The sequence below is a fragment of the Ambystoma mexicanum genome, chromosome 9 (genome assembly GCF_040938575.1).
Source record: "Ambystoma mexicanum isolate Mex_15411 chromosome 9, UKY_AmexF1_1, whole genome shotgun sequence".
Lineage (NCBI taxonomy): Eukaryota > Metazoa > Chordata > Amphibia > Caudata > Ambystomatidae > Ambystoma > Ambystoma mexicanum.
In genome coordinates this window covers 795,911,752-795,937,493 of record NC_090931.1, presented here as the reverse complement: position 1 = coordinate 795,937,493, position 25,742 = coordinate 795,911,752, and the positions used below count along the sequence as shown (strand labels likewise).

General features: G+C 44.2%; 1 protein-coding gene across 1 annotated transcript in view; it reads left to right on the top strand.

The window, feature by feature from the left end:
• Positions 1–25,742, top strand: part of EHHADH (enoyl-CoA hydratase and 3-hydroxyacyl CoA dehydrogenase) — a 318,280-nt gene that overhangs the window by 83,597 nt on the left and 208,941 nt on the right. Inside the window, exon 4 of the mRNA XM_069615744.1 lies at positions 3,229–3,404. Coding sequence (XP_069471845.1) covers positions 3,229–3,404 — 176 coding nt within the window. The remainder of the gene's footprint in view (positions 1–3,228; positions 3,405–25,742) is intronic.

Genomic DNA, 25,742 nt, shown 5'->3' with positions numbered 1-25,742 from the left:
ATTGAAAGAAGACACCAGATGATACAACATGATTCAGAGACTATGTTGAGGGCATTATGTAAGAGAAGATCTTCTTCTAACTTCTGGTCATTGATCAAACAATCTCCAGCGACTTCGAACGACACCCAACTAAATCATGTGAGTGAAGCATCTTGGATTACCCATTTCTCTGAGGTGTACCGAGGCTTGCCACTTTCAACGGAGCTCATTGAGCCAGTCCAACAGATGCAGGTTGGGCCATTTCAATACGAAGTGGATGACATCTTGGAGAAAATTACTAAACTCAATCCATCTGGAGCTCCTGGGCCTGATGGTCTCACTAATCTCATTCTGAAAGAAAATCTGGAAAAATGGGCAGTCTTCATACTCGCGGTATTGAAAAACATATCTAACCAACAGAAAATAACGGAGTCTTGGAAATCAGCAATAATTGTGCCCATTTTTAAAAGGGGGGCAAGGGTTGACCCGCAAAATTATCGTCCCATTGCATTGTTAGATGTGGTGGGCAAGATTTTTGGCTCATTCTTGCTGGAAAAGTTCATTGAGTGGACCAGGACATCCAATTCAACTGATCTCTTCCAGACGGGTTTTGTAAAATCAGTAGGTATGATCCCAAACATCTTCGTCCTTAACATCTTGAAAGATAAAGTCCATCATGGTAATGGAAAGATCTTCCTTGCATTTGTAGATCTTGTGCAAGCATTTGACCGTGTGGATCGAATTTGCTATAGATAAAGTTAAAGAAAAGGAATTGCCCAGGAGAAATAAAAGAGCCTCTGATTGCTCTACATACGGACACAAATGTTAAGGTCAGTTTAAATTGAGCAGACCTCCCATCTTCTGTGATTCCTACTGCGCAAGGAGTCAAGCAAGGCTGCCCTTTGGCTCCGGCAATCTCTACCTTTTTCATCTCAAATAGCCAAGGGTTAGAACCACAGCTGGGATCATTTCCACCTACTATTGGCGAGAAGAAAACGCCCAGACTACTGTATGCAGACGACCTGATTTTAATTGACCAGACCAAAATCGGGTTACAAAGACAGCTGTATAGTCTGCAGAGATATGTTACATTGAACCAGCTGGAAATAAATCAGGAAAATCCAAGGTAATGTCGTTTCAGCCAGGACCCCAGAAGAGAACCATTTGGATGGTCACTGGGCACGACTAAAATCGAAAAGCTTGACTCATTTAAATATTTGCGAGTGTTAATTAATAACAGCAGAGCAGAGACCCCTCTACAGGACGCCCTGATATCCAAAGCAAAATTGTTAGCGGATCAGGCAAAAATGATGGACAAGAGATATGGGAGATTTTCTCTTATGGCAGTCATCCAATTCTACAAAGGGAAGGTAGTACCATCCCTCATATATGGTATGGAAGCTTTTCCCCAGATCTCAAAGAAGTTATGGCCAAAACTTGAAGGGATAATTTGGAAGAAGATCTTGAATTTACCACCTTCAACTACAATGCCAATAATTAGAAGAGAACTGGGGCTTCTATCCTTGGTTGCAGCAGTGAAATGCGAAGAGCTGGCTCTGTTAAGCAAAATACTGTTGCCTAACAGTCCAGCGATTTTGAAGATCTTAAACCAGGTAATAAAGAAAGCGATTTCACCTTTGCTAACAACTTGGGTAATCCGACTGAAGGAGAAATTAGCAGAATTAGGCTGTAACGAGGAAGTTCTGCTGTCAAACCAGATACGAGTTAAAAAGAAACTCACAGAACTTGACTGGATTCATACTGAAGAGACTGCGAGGTCATACAAGCTTGCGGACCCCAGGAAAATAAGACCCCAGGAAAATAAACCATCCACGTTCTTACTTACAGAAGTTTCCGGACAGATGCTTTAGAGACATTTTTATGCGAACAGCGTTCAATCTAATCTTAACAAATGATATTAGAGAAATTTGTGGTCTTAGTTAATCCAAGATGTGCATATTTTGTCAGAATTATGAATGAGAGCAAGTGGAGACAATTAAACATGTAATTATGGATTGTACTGGCTTGACGGCGCAGCAGGATCTCCTGATGAAACCACTGATGAAAAATGTTTCAACAATGACTGACAAAAACCTCTGGTTAGCCCTGATCAATGGAGACAAGACATTGTGGACCATTGCAGTGGTATCTTTTATACGGAGAGTTTTTCTAGTGGAAAGCTAATTGAATGTAGAAGGACTATGTAGGTATATGATGGGATAAGGAAAGTACACTGACGTTTTTGAGTTTTCTTCTTTTTGTTTTGTAAAAATAGCTGTGCAATTAAATCAAATAATAAAAAAGTAAAGACTTACAACTTTTCTTAAGGAGCCTGAAGAGAGGTCTGAAAACTTTCATTTGATGAACTATCAAGAACACACTTGGGACAGATCCAAATACCATTGGCTGGACAAAGTCTGAGCTCAAAGGCTACTGATCTGGCTGATTTTTACGTTGTTTTTTCTAAGGTGGTGAGGGCCAGATGGTGGGTAGGTTTTTTTGACTGCAGACTATTTTTGGTTTTGAGAGATGACGAGTACCCTTAGTTTTAGTTTATAGGTAGGGAAATCCCTCTTAGCAATAGGGACAGTTAGGCATTTTTCTCTTTTTAGTTAAATAAACATCCTTCAATGATGCCCTCGAGTCCGTCTCCTTCTAGTCCACCACATAGTTCAGTAACATTATGTTGACTTAATGATAATTTGCAGATTTTTTTTTTAGAAAAAGAGTTGCCTGCCAATATGACTTAGTGGTTTTGTATGCAGGCATGACATGTTGTCTGGTCTAAAGTAACCAATGTATGTTTTATCCCTGTAAATATTGATCTTAGTTCTCGGCCCATGAAACACGTGACTATTCAGTCCCTTGGGTATTGTGCCTCATTATTGATCAGCCTTATTTCATGTTCATAAAAATATTGTGCTGTGCTAGAAATGTGCAATGATTTGGCCTACAGGCCTAGAACCATCGTTTAACACGTTTATCTATGGAAAACATATATTTTAGTTAAGATTAGGCCCTAAAAACACCACAAGGTGTTCATCCTCCAGTTTCATACTATGAAAAGGATTTTGATAACATTCATATGAATAATTGTTGACTTCACGTTTCATCAATGTTCGTCAAATTCTTCAGCAAAATGACTAGTAGCTCACATGAGCCATGGGGAATGTATCAATTGCCCCCCTGTCTATTATGCTGCTGATCGGGAGGCAGGAGTAAAAAGATTCTTCAACTTCATTTCTTTAGGTGCTGACATCCGAACATTTCAAACGCGTGAAGTAAGATCAGCTGCGTCATTAGAGGATGTGAACAGTGCACTTGAGAAGAGCACGAAGCCGATCGTTGCTGCCATTGAAGGCGTCGCTCTGGGAGGAGGCCTGGAGCTGGCTCTGGGTTGTCATTACAGGCTCGCTCATGTCAAGGTATTCTCAGATCCGGATTGCCTTCTTCGGTTTTTCTGTGACATCAAAATGTCTGGGTCAATGTGAATGGTTTGTGAAAGTATCATAGGTTATGCCTGTCTGCGGCATTTTGGTTAACCCTACAGTACATCTATGTAGCTCATTCAGATGGGCCTACAGCAGGTTTGTGTATATTTATTTCCACATATGTCTAAAAGGAGATGTTCAGTTTCGTGCACACGCAACCTTGGCCTGATGTTGAGATCGCCGAAGAAGGATGTATCCAGCAGGGCCACTTGTAACATTTTCCTGTCGGTACTACTTTTGGAAAGCAGTGAAGCTTGGCGCCTTGGATGAGGAATTTTTCGTGAAGTGCTGATCAGCAGCAAAAGTTGCTGAGCAGAGCAGATCCTTGACCCATTGTTGCTTTGTCAGCAAGTCCTACCTGATCATTTCCCTGTCTTGCAGACTCCTCAAATGGGGCAAAAATTGATTCCAAAACCACTGTGCAAGGGGCTCAGGCTAAAGTCCTGTGTCAGGAGCCAGCACTGCCTAGATAGAGAAGGAACAATTATATCAAACTACCTGAGATAAGACTGACCAGGGGTTTTCTAGCCAAGTCATCTGGTGCACTGGTTAATTTTGAGGGATTAACACTAGCATCCAGATTGCGATGAAGCCGCTGGTTTTTTGCCCAGTGATGGAGGCTGGAACTTTGGGGACAAAGAGAAGGCACTGGCTCGACAATGCGAATCATGGAGGTGGTAAATGTAGGAATCCCCAGAGGTCTGCTAACCCGCCCTTGGGCAACCTGATAGAGCAGCCGCTGTCTAGGGAAAATAGAAACCACTACATTCCCCAAGAAGGAATATGAAGTTGGGAGATGAGGGGCCAGAATTGGGTTAAGGGAGCCTCATGCTCACCCAGGAGAAGATACTCCATAAAAATCCACCCCAAAAGAAAGCTCACATTTTTTTATTTTTTTAAACGAACAGGGGAGTTAATTTGGCTCAACTTGTGGTTCCATGCACAGGGCGCTATTAAAACTTGGTGCATGTGGAGTGCACTAGCGCCGGCATGGAATGAACTCTTAACAGCTGGACAATATATGTACTCTCCAGTGAGGAAGCAGGAATGCCAGACCACAGGATTACCCTGACAATCCTACCCGATTACAACAATGCAGACAAGGCTTTTATAATCTCGGACTGCAAGACCTAAGACACAGGCTAATCTTACTCATTCATACAAGCACAAAACCATACTAAGTGCCACGGAAGGACAAACGGATGTGGAGGAAGTGAAACTGTTAGGGGAATACCTATCATGAGCTCAGATCTCAAGGCAGAAACGGACCTGCCAATTGGAACACACATTGGGACAATTACTGTGTCAACACCCTTATGAACAGAGGTACAGGTTTTTGACTGAACAGGGGTTCTGATGGTGTTGCAGAGTGAGAGTCATGTTTCACAGAGTGGAGTAGGAGAAGGGGTAGTAGGGAGTCAGAACCTGTGTTTCCCTTGCCAAGGAAGTCAACTAGAGGGATGGAAACAGAGCAGGTGGATGTGCCCATTAGTCCACTCCTTACGAGAGTCCAGTTGAAAGGCTGAGCTCGAAAGCCTGCTGGGAAACTGGGACCAACGATGTGATGAGCTAGGCCTTGAAACTAACAGTCAAGAAGAAGCCCTTCGCCCAGATATTGGTGGTCATTTCAAGGTAAAGGTTCAAGTAAGAGAGAATACTGACAGGTCTAGCTACTAAAAGGTGGCCTAATAATCCATTAAGATAGTATAAAAACAATTTGAATGTATCAATAAACAATTTAAAACAAACAAGTACATTTATCACACATTCCTGTTCATTAGCTGGTAAGGTGCAACCATTTATATTCATGAAATAGGAATTAAACTGACACAAAGTGTGTGTAGCAAACACAATATCTGCGACCATCGGTTGGTATTTACTCCTATGTATTAATCCACATGTCACAATCTCAACATGTTTCTGTTCTGTTAAACTAAATATTGAACATTCTTCAGGAGAATTATACAAGTTTGCTTCCTATTATCGGTGCCCCGACTGGCATCTGGCTGCTAAAATTTGCTTGGCCTTGGCTGGCTCTTGTGGGGGCGTGCACCTTATATTTTTCTTATAATTTGACCATTATGTTTGCAGATATTGTGTTCGCTACACACACTTTGTTTGAGAAAAAATGACAATTCAGTGTCTGTTTAATCAAATTGTTTTTGTACTATGTTAATGGAGTATTAGGCCACCTTTTAGTAGCTAGACCTGTCAGTATTCTCTCTATCTCAATGTCAAACTATTGATTCTACTCCTTGGAAATAGATAGAGATTGCACTTCGTAAGTAATTTGACTAGTGCAGACCGGGACTCCTCCCATAATACGAACAATCGGTTCAAGTAAACCATCTTGCACCTCTTGAGAGCCCAGGTGGGGGACAGGGAAATGCCACCCAGAAGTATCTATGTAAGAGGGAGACTCCCCATCAACAAATGCAAAGCAGAACCCCTATGCCAAGTGGGAAAGTTATAGGTCCTGCCCAGATAAGGCACTGGTAAACCCTTAGGGCAAGAGGGTGCATACGGGGCTTTTCCCCTGTAGCATTGTCACAGCCATCACGTCTCAGAAGTTAAAGCACAACACAAAGGCAAGGAAGTGTGCCAGCGCACTTACAAAACCCTGCGACTGTGAGTGACTTGCAAACCAATTACTGGGCAGGCACTCGGGAGATTGAAAGTGAGAATAGGGACTGGAGCCAGGCCATTGTGTCCTTTTAGAATAACACCCCCACGGAACTTTCTTTAACCCTTAACTCTTCCTGTTTGTGTGGAATCTGCCCTTGTTGTGTTACACCCACAACCAAGCAGCAATTCCTCTAAACCTTTTATATACCTTGAAGCTCCAAAAAGGCACCACAATCTCTGGAAAACACACGACACAGGGATCTGCTGTATTCGGAGCTGGGACTGTGTGTGGCACACCCTTTGTGTTGATATCGGTATCCTTGCTTTCACATCCGGGTAGTGTAGCCTATTCTGCTTCCATGACCTACCCCTTCCTTTTTAAACCTCAGTATAAAATCACTTGCATTGCAATGTATGGCATGAGAGGGTTCTGTTCCCCCCTCCTCGTCATATGATGAAAAGGCACCAGGGTCGGGCTGTGTAATGGAAAATTAGAGAGCCTGGGTGGGACCCACAATCGAGGGGAAGGATTCGGAAGGGTTTTGCTCAGTCATCCTTCAGGAAGCTCTATGAATAGGATGTCATTGACCAATAAGGGCAACATGTATATGTTTACCCCACCAGTAGCCTCTGGGATGATTGAAGGGGAAGGATGCCCCAGCCCTAGTAAATGTCAGAGCATAAAAAGGACTCTGATTGCTCGTGAATTGAAAGTGCTAGAAGGGAGTTGCATAAGTAAAACTACATTAACATGCTAGAAGGGAGTTGCATAAGAGTTGCATAACTACTTGAACATGCTAGAAGGGGGAAATGCTTCTTGGCTCTTGCTGGTTATAATTTTAGAATAAAGTAGCAAAACTGGCCAGGCGACACATTTTTCTCGACGTCGCATAGTGGAGTTACTTGGCCAAACAGGCTTGATAAAGGAGCTCCTTTATCAAGCCTGTTTGGCCAAGTAACTCCGCTAACTTCCTCCTCACATCTCGTGGAGCCTAAGGGGAGGGCGAGGGTTAGGTAACAGTCGAGCAGCTTTCATTTACCATTTTGAAAGCCTTCTAACATCAACTCTCGAAACAAGGCGCCCATCCAGACTACTTCTGTTTACAATCCTTCTTTTCCCTGCACCTTATCGTCACCACCGAGGGCCCAGTCTCTCAATTGTCTCTGCTGAGTCAGTCTGTCCCTCTGTGACCAGTTGTGATACTCCCTACTCACTGTCTCTCCCATGCTGCTCTGGGCTGTCTCCCAATAATGGAAGTAGAACATGGCCTCCCCTCCCCACTCAATGTGGCTCTGAGGAGATTTGTGGTGTTCGGGCTGTTATGCTTGTTGTTCCTCCTTAAATGTTTACAGATCAAATGCAATGTCTGCAACTAGATTCCCTGCATTCGTATTTTGTAGTGTGTAAAACATGGCATCTGGACTATCGCAGGGTAGCTAATATTGTAAATGGCTATTGCAATTGTTTATTTATAAAGCGCTTAATACCCAGAGGTTTCTAAGCGCGGACACGGGATCGAACCTGTCTTTCTCTGAGTCGTCTTGCTTTCAAGGCGAGCACATTGCCCCTGAGCTATCCCCCCCAGCTAACCTCCCCCCCTGCCCTGATATAGTGTTGGTGATTGATACAGATGTCATTAAAACACTGAAGAGTGATGGCCACGTGCAAGGCCACTCCTGAACACAGTTGACACAAAGGATGATGTGTAAGTTAACGTGGTCAGGGAGGGGTTGATGTAAATTGATGTAAGGCTGCATCCGAGGAGCTATACAGCTTTTTAAAATATAGGCGCTTTCAATCAAAACTGAAGCATCAGCATAAATGAGGTACCAAGGAACGCTCACAATCTGTTCAGGCTGGGCTGCCCCGCAGACTATGGTTAGCCTGAAAAGGCCCCCTATAGTCGTGTGTGGGACTGAATGTTTGGGAAACAAAAAGATCTTACTTTTCTTTGAGTGCAAATTCCCTTTGTAGTATTGATAGTCCTCCAAGAGCTTTTTCCATCATTTTGGAGCCTGGGAAGAAAAACGTGGTCTGGGAGAATAGCCCGGGATATACTCTTGCCTTGGGAACAAGACAATGCCGAGCAGCATGTCTCGGATACCCGGTTCCATGCTTAGAAGCTGGAGGAGTCTGGCATGCAGTGTGGTAAAAATGTCCAATACGACAATACGAGTTTCCTGCTAAACCCACTCCTTGCATTTGCCAATGGAGAGCAGGCCCTTTGATAGCAGCCGAGGTTCCGCAAAGGGAATTCAATTGTTTTGATGGTGGCCAAGTATTTAGGCTCAGTGCTCTATGCTGCCCTGTGGGTGATCTACAAGACCTCAAAAATGACCAATGTTTCACAGGGAGCCACTGGATTGGAGCGATGTGTTTGTCTCCCAGTGCGGATTATGGTTTGAGCTGCTTGATTTTGAATGAGCTGAAGTTGCTTCTGCGGTTGCAACCTACCCAATTATCCAGGGTGCTGGCCGTCCTTTCATCTACTCCCGCATGCTGGCGGCTCTCTCTGTTCCTGGTGCTCCAATAGAGATGCACCTGGGAGGAGGTAACATAACGTATTAACACACAAATATCTGAATACAAAGCAATGGCTCATGGAAATCTCCACCCTGTCGCTAAAACATGGGCATTATATTCTCTGTGTGGATCGCTGGTTAATTCAAGTTACAAGTTGTGATTCATTCTACTCCTATAGACGGCCTCTTTGTGGTTTACATCGACATCATCAATTGGTGGATTCATGGGTGTGCCTTTTAGAATGAGTCTCTGTTGAGCAGGCAAGGATAACACATCATAAAATGTGGTTTTTGATCTATCTAACAATACGATAAAAGGCCAGATGTATGTTTGTCCCCGTATTTATTTATTTATTTACTGTAGGCGCTGGGGTCGGCAGTACATCAATAAAGACAGCTACAGATAAGAAATAGAGCCAAATTGGTAGATCAGAACAAATAGGTTTTCAGGGCCCTACAAAAAGGAAAAAAGTCCTATATGGCTTGTAGCGAGGGGGAAGCGAGTGCCACAGTCTGGGAGCGAAAACTGAGAACGACCGACCCCCTAGCCGAGCCTGCTGGTACCCTGGTATTTTTAGAAGCAGCTGTGATGCAGAACGCAACTGCCTGGTTGGGCAGTATCGTTCGATCTCCTCCTTGAGGTATTCTGGACCTGCATTATCCACAGCCTGGTGAGTGACGCAGAGCGTCTTAAACTCTATCCTTGCTGCCACCGGGAGCCAGTGGAGACGGTGCAGGGGATCTATAGGCAGAGTCAGCCAGGGCACCATCAGTGCCAGTCTGGCTGCTGAGTTCTGAAGAACCTGCATCCGCTGAATTTGGTACTTTGGCTGACCCAAATAAATACCATAACAGTAGTCCAATGAGCTTCCCAAACACTGCACTGCAAATTGCTGAGATCTGCGCTTCTCACGAGCCATTTGGGAGTAGCTTCACCCCAAGACCTTTCACAGATGCACAGGCAACTGGTCAGCTGCCCAGAGAATCAGGCCAGTTTTGGGCATTCCAGAGGTTGTCAGCCCTTTGTGGGCCGAACACCAGAACCTCTGTTTTGTTGACATTTATTTTTAACCAATTTGCTGCCTTCCATTTATTGATTTTGTCCAGAATGTCTTGATGTTTTCCAGGGGGATCAGTCTGAGGGGAGTCCAGCCGAAACACTAACTGTGCCTCATCAGCATAGGTAAAAAAAAGGACTCCACACTCAGCAGTAAGTTTGGACAGAAGATGAACATACAGATTAAAAAGAAGAGGGGGCGAGGGCCGAGCCTTGCGAAACCCCACATATCAGACCCAGAATGGGCGAGTGGCAGCCCTGAAAAGAAATGGTCTGAGACGCCCCTCAAGAAATGACCCAAAACCAGGCAAGCAGGGGACCTGCCACTCCCCCTTGCTCCATGTATCTTTGTCTGATGCAGTAGCTTCACCTGTTGTCATCGCTAGAGGGAGCTGTTGCCTTAGGATATATAGAGACAATGCCAATTCGCATAGCTTCAACAGGTGTCACCGCTAGAGGGAGCTGTTGCTTTAGGATGTACAGTGGTCCAATTTGCAGAGCTTCGCCTGTTGCCACAGCTAGAGGGAGCCGTAGGCTTAGGATATATAGTGGTCCTACTGAGCCAATGAAAACGTGCACTTTGGCCTCTACACTAGTATTTCATAATCTTCCAAAATTGCAAAGTTCATTTTTTTCAAATATCACATTTTTCCTGTCTACTGTTTTAGATTCTAGAATGACTACCCATTGTTTCCCATTCTGGGCGTTTGGGAGTGGCCTTGCCTGGCATACTTTATCAGTAGTTTGAAAAATAATGTTTACCTTTCCCGTCTGGGAACTCATTTGTCCTTGGACCCTGAGTGTAGTCGGCACAACCTACCTGCTAACTCTGCATTTCCCCTGTTGTGATATCACATGATCCAGCAAGGCATCCCCACTACTCCAGTATCCCTTAAAATATTACCGGGCGGTCATGACACTCTACCCAACAACTGTTTTTTTTTTGTTTTTCCATGTATCTAAATGTCTATGTGCTCTGATATGGTGTAAAATGCATTTAGTTCGTTGTGTCATGCCACATCGCCCAACTTGCCATAACAGTGGGGTAGGAAAACAGGCAACCTATACCCTATAACAAGACTTAATAGAAAACATTTTATAAAATAAATATTAAACATTAATAAAATACAAACAGAATCACAAAGTGCAGATACATAGCACACTCACTTAAATTACAGTGTAAACAATTTACAAAATATGCAAAAAATGCAAACAGTGATGCATAACTTCATAAAGTAGGGGAAGCTCTACTTCTTAACGCCTACAGAAAGTAGGTGAAGGATATAATTTGGAATCTCTAAAGAGTTATCAGGACTCCATATAATAGAATATTTATACAGAAAAGCCTTTGCAGTTCAGGATTGGCCAACACTCAACATGTTTCTGTTTGTAATCCTTGTGTAGCGAACATTCATCAGAAGCAAAAAGAATGTTGTCATTTGTAATGCTGGGAATCTAGAATTAGAATTCCCTACAATTACTCTTGAATCAACTTCAAAAATAATGGCTCACATTGACACTTTACTTCCTCCACACTATAGGCTCAGGCCAATAGTGGTGTAGCCTAATCTCACAAGGAAGGCCACCATTCTTATGCCATCACCATGAGTAATCTGGTCTAAATCTGTATGGCACACCAATTAAATGTATGCCAAGTAGCCCCAAAACGTCCAAAGATGGATACTGATCAGCAGGCCAGCGTGGAACAAATCTTAGCTGCCCAGTATTGATAAGAGGGTGTTCAACAAAGGGACATCCAAATATGAACTCATATGCATCGGGTCTCGTCTAGATGAGGACCCGGATGGGCAATACTATATGCTCCTAGCACGATCAGAACGCTACCTCTTTCACTTCCCTGCTAATCACCTCACTGCCACTGAGACTGGCGGCCTGGACCTTTATGAATCTCACAGGTACCAGGCCTCTGCCCAGTCGATTCCAGCACCCTACCCTGCCGCAGCATGCCCCTTGTGGGCTCCCTAGCAGGCGGCTATGCATAACACCAGTGGGTCTCCCCCGCCCTATCACTTAGCCAGTGGTCCCTTCCCTGGCACCCTCAGCACTTCCTTCCCAGGCTTTCACTAGCACTTTCCCATACCTTCCCCCTCCCTGCACTTCTTGTTACAGCACTTGCACGTCCGAATGCCACAAGGCCTAGTAGGACCACAATTGTATTTTTTCTGCCTCTTGCCATTTTTGCCATTATGTATTTTCTCCCCCCTGTGCTCTCCCCATTGTGCCTTGTGGCACATCGAAACACCATCCTGTTGTAAAGGCGCCTAACAAATGCTCAATAAATAAATAAATATAACATTGTGAAGTCCTTGCATCCTAATATCTCCTTTTTAAAGAGAGAATGATAATTCCAGTAAAACACAAGGGTTGGTCCAACAAGCAGCCTTGCTGGGTGCCTTTTGTTCCCCATTGGAGCCACTGTAGTTCCTGCAGCAGCCATGAAAGGCAGTAAACCTGGTATGAGTCAGAAAGCATCAACATGTTTAAAAGGTGCCAACATTTTTCTTCAGTTGTACACATTTTAGTCAAACATTCTAATAAATCAGTTTGCCGTTTGACTCCCAGCAACCCAAACAGTTTTTTTCACACAGCATAGATTAATAATGCAAAATATGTTCTTTACAGGGTGCAGTGCAGATAAGCAAATGGATGCTCGTTTCCAAGTTAGTCAAAGGTGAAATATGTGCATCTGCCCATGTGGGGTTGCACCCCTTTGTGTTTTCTCATATTTTGCTTGACCTTCTTAAAAACCCTTGTGCTTCAATGATTAGTGTTCTATTATCTTATGTATTTGGATCATTTTTAACTGCGGCTTCATACATGTGATCAAAGATGCTAGCTTGGAGTGCATCCAGTAGTAGTGTGGTCTGTCTGTCTGAATGATGCATGTATCTATATCCTGGTGACTGATAATGGCTGTCCAATGGTAGTCAGCTTCCAGGCTCCGGAATCACCACATCATGGGCTTTTTCTGTCTCTAACCTTTCCTTTGATGAATCCCTAACAATGCACTCTATTGTTTGCATACACTGCACTCCAAGGGATTTTGGAGACATCAAGACATAGTTATCTAGCCAGGGCTCGTTATCTATTATCTCGTAATGAAGGTTGCGCCTGCATACTCCGTAGGGAGTCTTGATTCTATTTAAGACAGGGAGGCAAGCATTATGCTTTAACTTCTTTATTCCAACTCGCCAGCAGTTTCAACAAATAACAGAAATTGCAATGCAACTTTTCATTTTCTTGTTTTGTTTCTTTCAAAAATGACATTTCACTTTTTCCCCATGGTCTCTGTAGTCTTTCTTATTTCCTGTCTCTGTCTATCATCCAGGTCCTGACTCTATGCTCTTGATCCTGAACCACATCCCAAATGGAAGCGCCAAGTATATTCAAACCAACAAACTTTGACCTTCTGGTCTTGAACTCCAGGATCCCTTCTATGAGTCCCTCTGTCTTCCCACTGCTGCTGAATAACTTAATGACCTAAACTAACAGAGTTTAGGTCATTAAGTTATTAACAATACCGAAACTTGAAACAGGGTCAAAGAAAGCATTTAGCAATAGTCAATCAACTCACGCAATGACCCAGACCTAGCCTAGGATGTAACCATGAGCATAAATCTGATGTGCACAAACAACAAGGACACCACAAAACAAGAGACAAGACACAGACAATCCCCCTCCCATCTCAAGACTCCCACCACTCACAAAAGCAGTTGTACTTCACATTTCATTTTCACTCTATAAAGCTCATTAAAAGATCCCCACAATTCATTGTATACTGTCTCCTTGTGTTGCCTACAAAACATAGTCTTCTCGTACTTAGAAAGAACCTGCACATCAAATATCTTTCCTTCAACTGTCGGCTTCTTCCTTGTTTTCCAAATGTTTAGCATCTGTTTAGTCGCCACCAGCAAGGCTTTATTAATCCAACACAATGTTATCCAGTCATTATTGTATCCACACCTCGGTAGCTGCAGAATCACTGATCAGGGATTGCCTGGAAAAGTAATGTTCCAGATTTGATAAATCCTATCCAGAACATCCCTTCAATAATTCTCCACCCTTTCACAGTCCCATAACATATGTAACAAATTACCTCTTTCCTTTCCACAACCCCAACAACAGTCACCATCATTCATCCCCAAAGCACACATAAGCACCGGGGTCCAGTAGATTCTACCCAATATTCTTTGATGAATATAGTGTAGTTGCAAATCTATCCTAACATTGACCAGAACTTTCCAGGGCTTTTCCCACTCCTCCTCCAGTAACTCCTCCGACCAAGACAGCTTTAACTTTTCCCACAAATGCAACCAGTTTACATCTGGTAGCATAAGTTTAAAAAAAGTTGACACTTTCTGTGACATAGGGCCTCATTACGAGGCAGGTGGCCACGGAATGAATGGTGCCGGTAAGGGACCATCACCGTTCAATCAGTGCCACCACATTACGAGGTCTGCAGTGATTCCCATTCTTCACACCTGGTCAGACCAGACGTGCAGAGCGGGACCCGCTAGCAGATCAGGATGCTAACAATGGGCCCCTCATTTACGGGCCCGTTGTTAGCATCCTCCCCTTTCCCATTGAGCCCTATGGAGGCTCAAATGGGAATGGGGATGTACCGGTCCAGGTCCCGCGAAAAGGGAATTACCGGGCCCTCCAAGGTCGGAATGGCCCGGTAATTCCCTATTTCTGGGACCCGGACCCGGTACCCAGTACCCAGTTTGGGGGTAGGCATGCCAGTGAAAACAGCATGGCTACCTCCAAACTCCTAATGAAGCCCATAGTAGTTAATAATTTATAGACCTCCGGTTTCTGTAAGAGCGGTGTGTCCAACATCTGTCTCATTTCAGATATCAAAGCTTTTCAAGTCACCATATCTCCTTAACTCCCTTTTGTTTAGTCCAAACTTATCCATCAGATTCTCAAAGGGTACCACTCCTCCACCACTCCAGATATCACCAATCATTAAGATGCCCTTATTAATCCAACTCCTCCAATCCAACATTCTATTATTGATCTGTAGACCTGGGTTATGCCAATGTGACGCCTCTTTAAATATGAATAATCCTTGCCCGCTTCCCACTATCAACAAAGTTAATGCATCCTTTGTGGCAACAACTGTTTTTAAATTCAGCACCTTCTCGGATAACCTCCCAAAAGAATACAGACACTTTGTATCATATGGTTCAAACTTCTGCATTTCAATTTGCACCCATCACAGCATCTGGTTCCGGTCCCCATTAGAGTAGCTAACCACCTTTTTCAATAGAAAACCTTAGCTATAATTCAACCTCCATCTTTAAACTCTGAGCCATCATATGCAGATGAATTATGGCCTTTTTCCCCAATCCCCAAAGAAAATCCTGAAATAGCCTCTCTGTACGTCCGAGGGCTGTCTTTGTGAAATGTAAAGGCAATGACTGAATAATATACAAAATCTTTGGTAACAATAGCATTATAATCACATTAACTTTAGCCCAGATGGTTACATTGATATGCCCCCATTTACTAATATCCCTCTGGAGCACTTCAATAATCCTATCAACATTATAATCAACAATTTTCTTAACATCCCGAACAATGTAAACTCCTAAGTATTTCACGAACACATCCTCCCATTTACAGTTCCAACCCAGCAGTTGCTCACAACCTGGGGAATTCTTTACTGGAAATACTACTGTCTTCTCCCAGTTAATCCGGTAACCCGATAACCTTCCCACTTCCTCAAAAATACTTTTTAAGAGATGACCTCCCTCTTCAGGGTTATTCAAAATAATCACAACATCATCCGCATAAGCCAACGCCTTGACTTCTCCACCTCCCACACATAGACCCCTAATTTCCCCATGCTGCCGAATATACGCTAGTATAGGCTCAAACACCAGATTAAACAACAGGGGGGATAAGGGACAACCTTGCCGTGTGCCTCTATATAACTGGAATGACGCTTAAAATCCCTCGTTCACCCACACCCTAACCGTTATATCAGATTGTAGCGCTCTGAGAGCCTTAATAAACAAAGGCCGAAATCCTAGTTTTGACAATGTGTAGTTCAGGAACCTCCAATTCAACCTACCAAAGGCCTTCTCTGCATCTAAGAAAATCAGTAAAATATCTCCGATCTCCGAATCTGGTAGGCTCAATACATCCAATAGCGTTCTAATATTGTCATATGCATATCATTGCTTCATAAATCCTGTCTGAGACCATTCTATCGGCCCAACCATGTATCTTTCTAATCTAATAGTCAGGATCTTAATAAAGATTTTTATGTCCACATTGAGCAGCAAAATAGGACGGTAATTACAGCATCTAGTTCCATCTTTTCATGATTTTGGAATTACTGTAATAATAGCTCCCTTCATTGAAGGACATAAAGACCCTTCCCTTAAAGTACAATTATACAAACCACATTCCGGCGCCAACAGTTCATCAAACCCCTGATAAAACTCGACTGGTAAACCATCCATACCCGGTGATTTCCCAATTGTCAGCTCCCCAATTGCTAGCAGAACCTCTGAGATGGTCATTGGGGCATCCATAAAATTTCTATCTTCCTCAGAGATGGAGGGGATATCAATTTTCTCAAAAAAACTATCCAGTTCATATGTCTGCAGAGTAAGATCTTCAGTATACAATTCAGTATAACATAAACACTCACCTATTTCATCCTTTTTAACAACCATATTCCTTGACCCGTTAACAATATTATGAACATACAACCTTTCTGAAAAGCTTTTAAATCTATTTGCCAACAATTTAGCTCTGCGGCCTCCTCCTTCCCAATATCTTTGCTTCATATAATACATACCCCTCTCAACTAGCGAATCCAATTCACACTTCAAGGACTCTTTTACACCAACTATCTTGACTCTAACATTCTCATCTTTGGGCAGCACATATTTCCGTTATAAATCCCCCATTTCCAACTCAAGTTCTCGCATCCTAGCAGTCCAGTTCATCAGTTCCCCTATAATAGATGCTTTAAAGCAATCCCACACCACCAAGCTGTCTGCCGTCCCATTATTCTTTTTGAAGTAATCAGGTATAAACTTCCTAAATGCCTTAGAAGTGCCTTCATCTTTCAAGACGAAGGGTTTCAGCCTCCATCTATAAATTCCCAATCTTTCCGGGCTCAAATTCAACCTAGTCCACACCATCGAGTGATCCGAAAGATTTAGTTCCCCTATGTTTGCCTCCATCACTGCCTCAACCAGTTTGTCCGACACTTAAGATGTAATCAAGCCTAGAATATGAATCATGCACTGGTGAGTAAAATGAAAATTCCCTGTCTCACCAATTCAAATTCCTCCAAATATCAACCAAATCATACACCTCTATAAATTCCTGGAATTCCTTACTCGATTTCCACCTCGTAAAAGTACACGTCGAGGACCTATCCATTTTAGAATCTATCACACAATTGAAGTCATCCCCCAGAATAACTACTCCACCTCCCATATCACGTAACATCTCCTTTAATGAGTCAAAGAAATTCACCCCTTCCGCACATCGACCATATATAGACCCAACTGTTAATAAATTGCCCTCGTACTTCAGATCCACCAGTATGATATGCCCCTCATCATCCATACTCACTTTATCAATACTCGCGCCAAAGCCTTTCCTCAACAGAATCCTCACACCCCTAGAATTTGAAGAATAACAACTCAATAATCCTTTTGTGTATCTTGCATTGGTCAGAAGATCCCCAGTACCATCCATCAAGTGTGTTTCCTGCAAGAAAGCCACATCAATTTTCTCTCGCCAGAGTTTCTTTTTCTAGGACAATTCAGTCCTTTCACATTCCAAGTACACACAGAAAACAGGCCCATCACAATTCACAAACAGACTTTGCCAGCATGCATATCCATAAGTCACCTTCAATCATCCACTTGATATTCATTTGTCTGTATCATACTTCAATTTTCCATAACCTATTAACTCTACCTTCAGAAAGAAACCCTGTTTCCATGTCATGGAGTAGTGGATTACATGTCGTTTTCTCCCCCCAAAAGACAACAAAACACACCACACGAACATAGAATAATAACATTGATTGAACAAAATCCAACATAACATGGATTTTACCAAAAGATTATTATATATATATATAGCTAAAACCATTCCTAACCGTACTCCCAGAAGCCTGTACCCAATATACTATTATTGCAAATCTTCCTCTTTCCCACAACTAATATTATTCGTATCATCTCCTAGTCCACACCAAGCTTCATAACTAAACAGTCCCTAGCTTCAACCCGGTTTAAATTTAAGCAATATGCCCCGAGCGGCGGGGGCATTACCGAGTCAGGTAATGCCCCGGGGCCCATAGTTATAGACCTGCCCGAGCGCGGACCGAGTCAGGTAATGCCCCTGCCGCGAGGGGCATATTGCTCAAGATCTGCGTGACCGGGGTACTAAAAGCATTTGTCTTTGTCCTGAACCGCTGCAGCATTTCTGGACAGAAAAAAATAAAAAGAAAATGGCCACCGGGAAAGGGAAAATGGGGCCCGCTTTCCCTTTCTATGGCGGCCAACTGGAGCGGATGCGCTGGGAACATAAGTATTCCCAGTGCATTCGCTCCTGAAAGATGACAGAGAAGAACGTAAGTGGGGTTGGGCGGTCGGGGAGATGGAGGGAAAAGAAAAAAAAAATAGACGTACCTGAATCCCTGGCGGGGGATGAAGGCAGCCTCCAGCCGTGTGGAGGCTTGTGGCGAGGATGGAAACAAGCATTCTGATTGGCCCTCTCCGGGTTCTAATTTGTTAAAACTGCCCCCATTGCTGCAATGCTAATGAGCCACCACAACCCAAAATGATCCCTAAATAGCAACTTCGCAGTTCTCAAAATTCCACATCACATTTCCTGTCCCCCTCCCTTACTTGTTCAATCTTTTAGCAACATGTTTCTCCTTCCGTCCCACAAAGCCCCTTAAAGTCTCACTCAGCACCTCCGTCCTTTAGTGCGTATATAATCATGCACCTCTAGGTGCACAATATAGCAAGCTTAAAACCCAGCACAGTGTACAACCTAGAAGTCAGCAGCCTGGATGTATTAACCCACTTCACCCTTCCACCATGTCTAAAAAGAAAAAATATGTGCATGCACCTCTAAAGCCGTTACCCCTAAGCACCCACATAATTCCAAATTGAATTACCTCAATTAAATCCTTCCCCTCAATGCCAAGCAGAAAAACTCTCCTATAATCCATCACCCCCATAGTTACAACCAAGAAACCTGGCATGGGCAGTCCCTCAGTTCAGCAGCCCACATCTGCACTCCCGCAAATGGGTTTTACGCAATGCAATGTACACGCCTAACAATGAAACATATCTGCCCTTTCTATATTAAAATCGGCTCGTGTAGTAGGAGTACAGTCACAACAGTACTCGTTTATCAGGCTACAGATGAGACCAAGCTCCATTCGTGTATGTGACTACACCACTTGCCCAGATGCAGGAGGACAGGTCTTATTTGATGTACAAACAAGTCTGAAACGAAGTCATCTCCTCATTTACTCAACCCGACAAATATAGGCCAGATTGCAACATCAGTACCTGCATTGCTGGGGTCAAACTGCTCACATGTCCTTAAAGGAAGATGAACATGCATTCCATTTCTCCCAGTATCCTGTTCACATCCATGTTCAAAATACATGAATAACATTACGGTGCACAGGAGGAGCGTGGCTCCGTGTTTTCTTCGCTTGTCCAGGTTTTACAAGTGGAAAGGCTTCTTGAAGAAAACTACCCTTTCTTTTTCCCTTTTTAGCTTCGTAGTGACCAAGCAAATATTAAACCAGGATCTAGGACATATATCCCACTTCATTCATGTCGCCACGTCAGGCCCAGAGTATGCTGCTGCAGTTCTGCATTAACTAGGGCTCAAGTCGAGGGTACGCGCGGGGGGGGGGGGGGCGGAGTCCACCCACTTTTTTCAGAGGGTGGACTCAGTCCCCCAGCTAAAATGAGAAACATTGAATGACCTCTTTAAATGTATGATTTAAAGACAGCCTGGGGATTGAACCGCAGTTATCAGGTTTGCAGGCCGGACACTTCACCACTGCACCATATAACCGGATGAAAAATAATAAACTAAAGGTGAAATATCCCATTTAAGTACTGCAAGCCCCAGGGAAAACATTTGTATTGGTTGTTGGAGTTTAAAACATGCACACCTTTTCATGTTTTCAAAAACACTATTAGAGGAAAATATCCTCTCTTGGTTTTGTGAGTGTGTTGATTTTGTGAAAGGCAAATGCCATTCGTCCTGTTCAATGTGTGTGGTTATGCAAAACCATTTTAATGAAATGTGCATATTTCACCTTGATATGCTAATTTGAGACGATAGCACATCCCATTGAGTTTGTTGATGAGTTCCCCCACCAGGGGAGTTGCTAGGTCTGGAAAAGACCGGGGCTAAGCTGATGTCAGAACTGTTGGGACTGGGGGCTAGCTAGTCTTTTGGCTGTAGCTCCTGAGATTCTATCCAGGGCTGCAACCAAAAGATCAGGGGCTATAGCCCACTTCCCCCCCTAGCAACGCCCCTGTCCCCCACTTTAATTTTTAGGACTTGACCCCTGGGAATCACAAAGCAAAACGTGCACCTCTGCTTCAACATACCATATTGCCTATGAGCGAGTTATGCAAGGCCAAGTAAAGAGCACAATAAAAGGATCCGGAAGGCAGGGTTAGACGCGAGGAGCACACAGACAAAGAACTCAAATCCAGTGCAAGCTGTGTCCGAGCGAGGCATAGAATGTGAGGTACTTGCGGCAGAAAAGAAAAGTCAAGTAACAAAGCTGAGAGGAAGCTGCCATGCAAGGGGACGCGCATCGCATTGTGATACTCCTTACCTCCTGAGGCTCAGCTGATTGAGGACCTGACACCTGTGACTCGCTCTCGCCCTCTCGGCATCTGTCCTCCTCCTCATGTCCCTTCACCTCTCCGCCAAATGCAGGGCTCCAAGCAGCCTCACCCACTGTGCGAGTCACAGCGCACTTCAGGAAATCTCTGGACACCGCGATGAGGATCAGTGAACGATTCCATACACGTACAAACGCACGGGCACGACGAACGTAATGCACGCTGGAGCGTACGTTCAACAACAAGTTAATTCATCCAAGCCTCCGAACTTTCAGCAATGCGAGTACAATAAAAAAACAACAGATTTAAAGCAACTTAAATTTAAAACTGCCCAAAAGGAAAGGCTTTGTAATTAAAAGGGAATAAGTGAATACAAGTAAATAAAGGGCATGTATGTATGTATGTATGTATTTACAAACCCGAATAAAGTCAGAAACACTACATTTCATCTTTTCTTTTTGGGTTGCTTCTGAGAGGCGGAGGCAGCTTTCATAGGCTCCACGTCCAAATCTGTTAAAAAAAGCTTCTGCACTCTTGTGGTCAGCAAATGAATGCAATTGTCCCTCAACAACCACACAAAAAATTGCAGGATATATCATGTAATATTTGAGTTTCTTGAGCCTTGCTTTTTCTTTTGCCACACCAAAACACTTTCTCTTTTCCATTACATCTCTGCTCAGGTCAGCAAATACCATGATTTTATTCCCTCCCCAGGACAAGTCGCCAATTTCACAAGACTTCTTGAGCATTCATTCTCTGGTCGGGAATCTTAAAAATGTAACAATGAAATGTCTGGGCCGCTGACCCAGGGCTGGCTTTTGGCCCAAAGACCTATGTGCTCTCTCAATTTCCAATGGCATTTTAGGGTCCAAATGCAATATGGAGACAAGTGTTTTTTCCAGCAAAGAGAAAGGGTTCCCTCGCTCAACCTTTTCTGGAAATCCAGCTATTCTTATGTTATTTCTCCTCAAGAAATGTTCTTGCTCAGACAGTTTGAGTAAAAATGTCTCATTATGGATCTCCAGTTGTCTTACCTGATCTGCCAGCGCAATGCCTCATCATCAACTGAACAACTGAACTGAGATGAACTTCAACAGCAACAACTTTAGCAGTGAGGTCCAGATACCTCTCCTCAGCACTTATCAATTTCACCTTGATGTCAGCAATATCCAATGTTACTGTTGTGAGCAAGTCCAACATCTTATCATCCCTCTTTTCTTCCTCTCCCTTCTGCCTCTTAACAGGCTGGGTATTTTCAGCAGGATTGGGACTCAGCCATCATTAGGAAAAGGTATTCAACAGCAGGCACAGGAGCTCAGCACTTAGGCTGCCATCTCTGGGGTTGACAGTTCCGGAATCAGGATTAGCCTTTCTTTACCACTCGCTCAAGGGGTCTTCTTGTCGTCTCCTATGGGACATACAAATGTCATAGTTAAGTGGTAGGGCAGGTATCGCCTAATTGTATTACTTGTCTGACATATTGTCAGATATGTCAGAATCCTTCTTCGTATAACTTGACCTCCGTAGTGTAGAAGAAGAATTCCACAATTTCTTCCCCCTAATGTGTCCCTCTGAATGTTAGTAAAGACATACAGAGGGACCAATTGATTGAAAGATGGACCCCACGAGACACCAAGCTGCAAGGGAAGACAAGTCACTGGTTAATAAGGCAACTAACAAGCCTTTAACTGTAATTTACACAAAGGGCTAGACTGACCTGTGCTAAATAATGCAGAATCCCTCTAGACCATAAACCAGGATGCACAGGGCGGTGGGTATCAAACAAGGTCTAAGTAATGCAGACAGAAAGATCAGAATTAGGCAATGACTCAGAATACCCTCAACCACACAGGAAAAAATAGGACCAGTCTTACTGTGAAAGTTCCATAAAGTCAGCTTATGAAAGAACCAAAAACAATCCATAGCAGTTCCAGCTAACCCGCCGGCATGAGGATGCCTAGTGTCCCAAATAACAACTAATCTAACGAAACGCGGACGCCTAATATCTGTTGCACAATATAGGAAGTCTCTAGTCTGTGTGCATTCAGTTCTTGTATCCCACGTAGCGCTCGTTCGCTGAGGCTCTTGTCCGTATGCAGGCAGTTCTTGTATCCCACGTAGCGCAAGTTCGCGTTCACTCACGGGGGTGCCCAATGTGTTGGGAGTGTATGGGAGCAGAGCCGTCCTCAGAACCTCCCGTCCGGGGTTCTGTACAAACCGCAGGAGACCAGATTGAAAAGAGGTTGGGAAAGGCAGTCCAAAGTCAAACCGAGTCCGGCGTGGGAATGTGCAAAAGCAAGAGATGTGGAAACAGTCGTCACAACAGATGAGGGCTTAAGCAAGGCGGAAATCCAGTAACGTAGCGGGGTATCTTTGTCAATACAGGCAAGGGCTTAGGCAAGGCAGGTTCCAGTAAGGTAGCAAGGTCTAATCCAAAAGTCAAAACAGGGTTCAGTGACAAATCCGACAAGGGTTAGGCAAAGACACAATGAAAGGACAAAGTAAGAGATTGGCACCAAAAAAGCATAGACATAAACAGGACGTACTAGATGGGCCTCATTACAAGTCAGCCAGTCCGGAAACAACGGTGGCAGTAAATCTGCCGTCACCAGTCTGACCTGGCAGGAGTAGCACCACCTGCCTGCAGTCAGACATGGAAACACTGGCACTGTCATAGATGGAACCAATGTTTCCATGGCCCCCATCCCACGGGGACTCAATGAGAATGGGGCTTTACAGAATTCCGCCTCCAGAATGACCGGGTCACCGGAGTTGTAATGCCCCAGTGATTCCGGCAATCACAGATGCGGAATGGTATTACGGGTCCGGCGGCAGCCTGCCGGTTTTTCCAGCACGGCTACCGTTGGACTCATAATGAGGCCCTAGGTTTTTTCAGAAGCAGAGCATAGTGCAAAGGCGGGGTTAATAAAGGTGTAATCACATGACCTCTTGAGTCACGCACTCGGCTGCTTCGTCCTTCCCAGATGCAATGGGCGCCATCGTTTCCATGGCAACCACGAGCTATCGTACAAGCGCCTCCTTCTGCATGCCTTTCTTAAGAGAGAAGCGTGCGGAGAGCATTTATATATACGCCACTGTTTACTTGGGCATTTAACAGATGTTCTTCTCGCTTGTGACCCAACCCTAGTGCGTTTCCCCCTTTGACCATGACAGTAGCCTCCCACAAAGAGAGACCCCCCCCCCCTGGAAGACCAGTACTTGGACGCTAAAACAGGGGCATGTAGATTCTTGGCAGGCTCCCATGTCCTGTCCTCAGGGCCATAACCCTTCCAATAAACATAGTACATCCTGACTCTTTTAGAGACTTTGGAGTCCAGGATCTCATTTACTTCATACTCTTCCTCACCTTGAACAAGAACCGGAGGTGGGCGAGGGAGAAGCCTGGTGTCGGGATGAAAGGGTTTGAGAAGCAACACATGGAAGACCGGCTGTACTCTCCATTTTCTAGGGAGTTCGAGCCGAACTGTCACCGGGTTGATAACGGCCGATATGACGTAAGGGCCAAGAAAACGCAGAACAAGAGCCTTACGACCAGGGATGCACAGGTTCTTGGTCGATAACCAAACATTTGTTCCTGCAGAATAGACTGGGGCTGGAGCTCGATGTTTGTCAGCGTAACAGTTGGTGCGCTCCTGAACCTCCAAGAGATGTTGTTTGAGGCCCTTGTGTACATCAAGCACATTGACAACACAGGATCTGGCTGCCGGATTATTTGAGGGCAATGAAAGAGAAAGCAGTAATGACCTTGGACGTCGACCATAAAGGGCGAAGAACAGGGAGGAATGGGTCGAAGAAGGAAGAGAGTTGTTGTATGCGAACTCCGCCACACAGAAAGCCATGACTCCTGGTACTGCAAGGTGAGACATCTCAGGTATTGTTCTAACATGGAATTCAGGTGTTCTGTTTGGCCATTAGTTTGGGGATGGTAGGCACTAGAGTACTGATTGTCTATGCCGAACGAGGCCATGAGAGTCTGTCAGAAATGTGATGTAGACTCAGACCTTCTATCAGTGACAATGATGAAGGGTAGACCAAAGAGCTGGAACACATTCTTTATGAACAGATCTGCCAGGATCGGAGCGGTAGGAAGCCCATGACAAGGCACAAATAACACTCTCTTGGTGAGATAATTGATGACGACCCATATAGTATCATACTCGTCGACAGGTAGGCAGTTCCACCACAAAATCCATGGATGTCGTGGACCATGGATGATCAGGAATGGGGAGCGGATGTAACAGCCCAACGGGTTTGGCAGAGAGACTTTTGCACTGAGCACAGATGGCACAAGCTGCTATGTATTATTCCGTGACATCCTTTTGCATTGTAGGCCACCAGCACCAACTTTGTAGGAGATCCATGGTTTTCTTGATACCAGGATGTGCCGCGACCATAGAATCATTTCATGGCCAATTTCATGGCTTTGCAACGTTTTGCATGGTCTTGTAGGAACACTTGTCCTTGTGCAGAAGGAAGTCGGTAGTTTGTTGCTCTCCATACTGTCACGGAGGCTGGGTGGGTTCCCCAAATGGCAGACTTCATAAGTGTAATGTACAGTTTTTATTTCAACAATAAGGCACAAGGATCAAACAAAGTCATTATAAGAACAGAACGGTCTTGGGGATCACAAAACAAAATCACTCACACTTGGGTAACAAATTCTCTCAACACAGAGTTGTTGGCACTCCTCGTTGACTTACAAGATGCGTGCGTTCCTGGTTGGAGTGCACATGGCTATATATAACACCAAAGGAGGTTCTCCTTGAGTCCATTAATAAATCCTGATGCAAAACTGAAGGCAGTGCTTTCATCCACTCCTGGAAACTGTGGGTAGCATAATTCAATTTCGCTTCCTTCAGCTGCAGCTAAAACCTGAGTATTCCTGGGGGATTGGAGTTGGAGACATGAGTCTCTGCTACTTATTTAAACTCCCCACATCCCTTCTCCACCTTCAAGGTCACTCCCCCAGAGCACCTCTCTTCTAGGTTGCTCATTACTGCAGTTCTGCCCTGTGCGTGCCTTGCTCTCATGCTTTCTACTGCCGTTTGCACCTGCCTTGAGCCAGCCAGGCCTCCTTTTCGGCCTTAATGCCTTTGTTACCATCTTCTTAAACGATTACCACCACTTTCTTGTGCTTGCCACCTTCTTCTGATT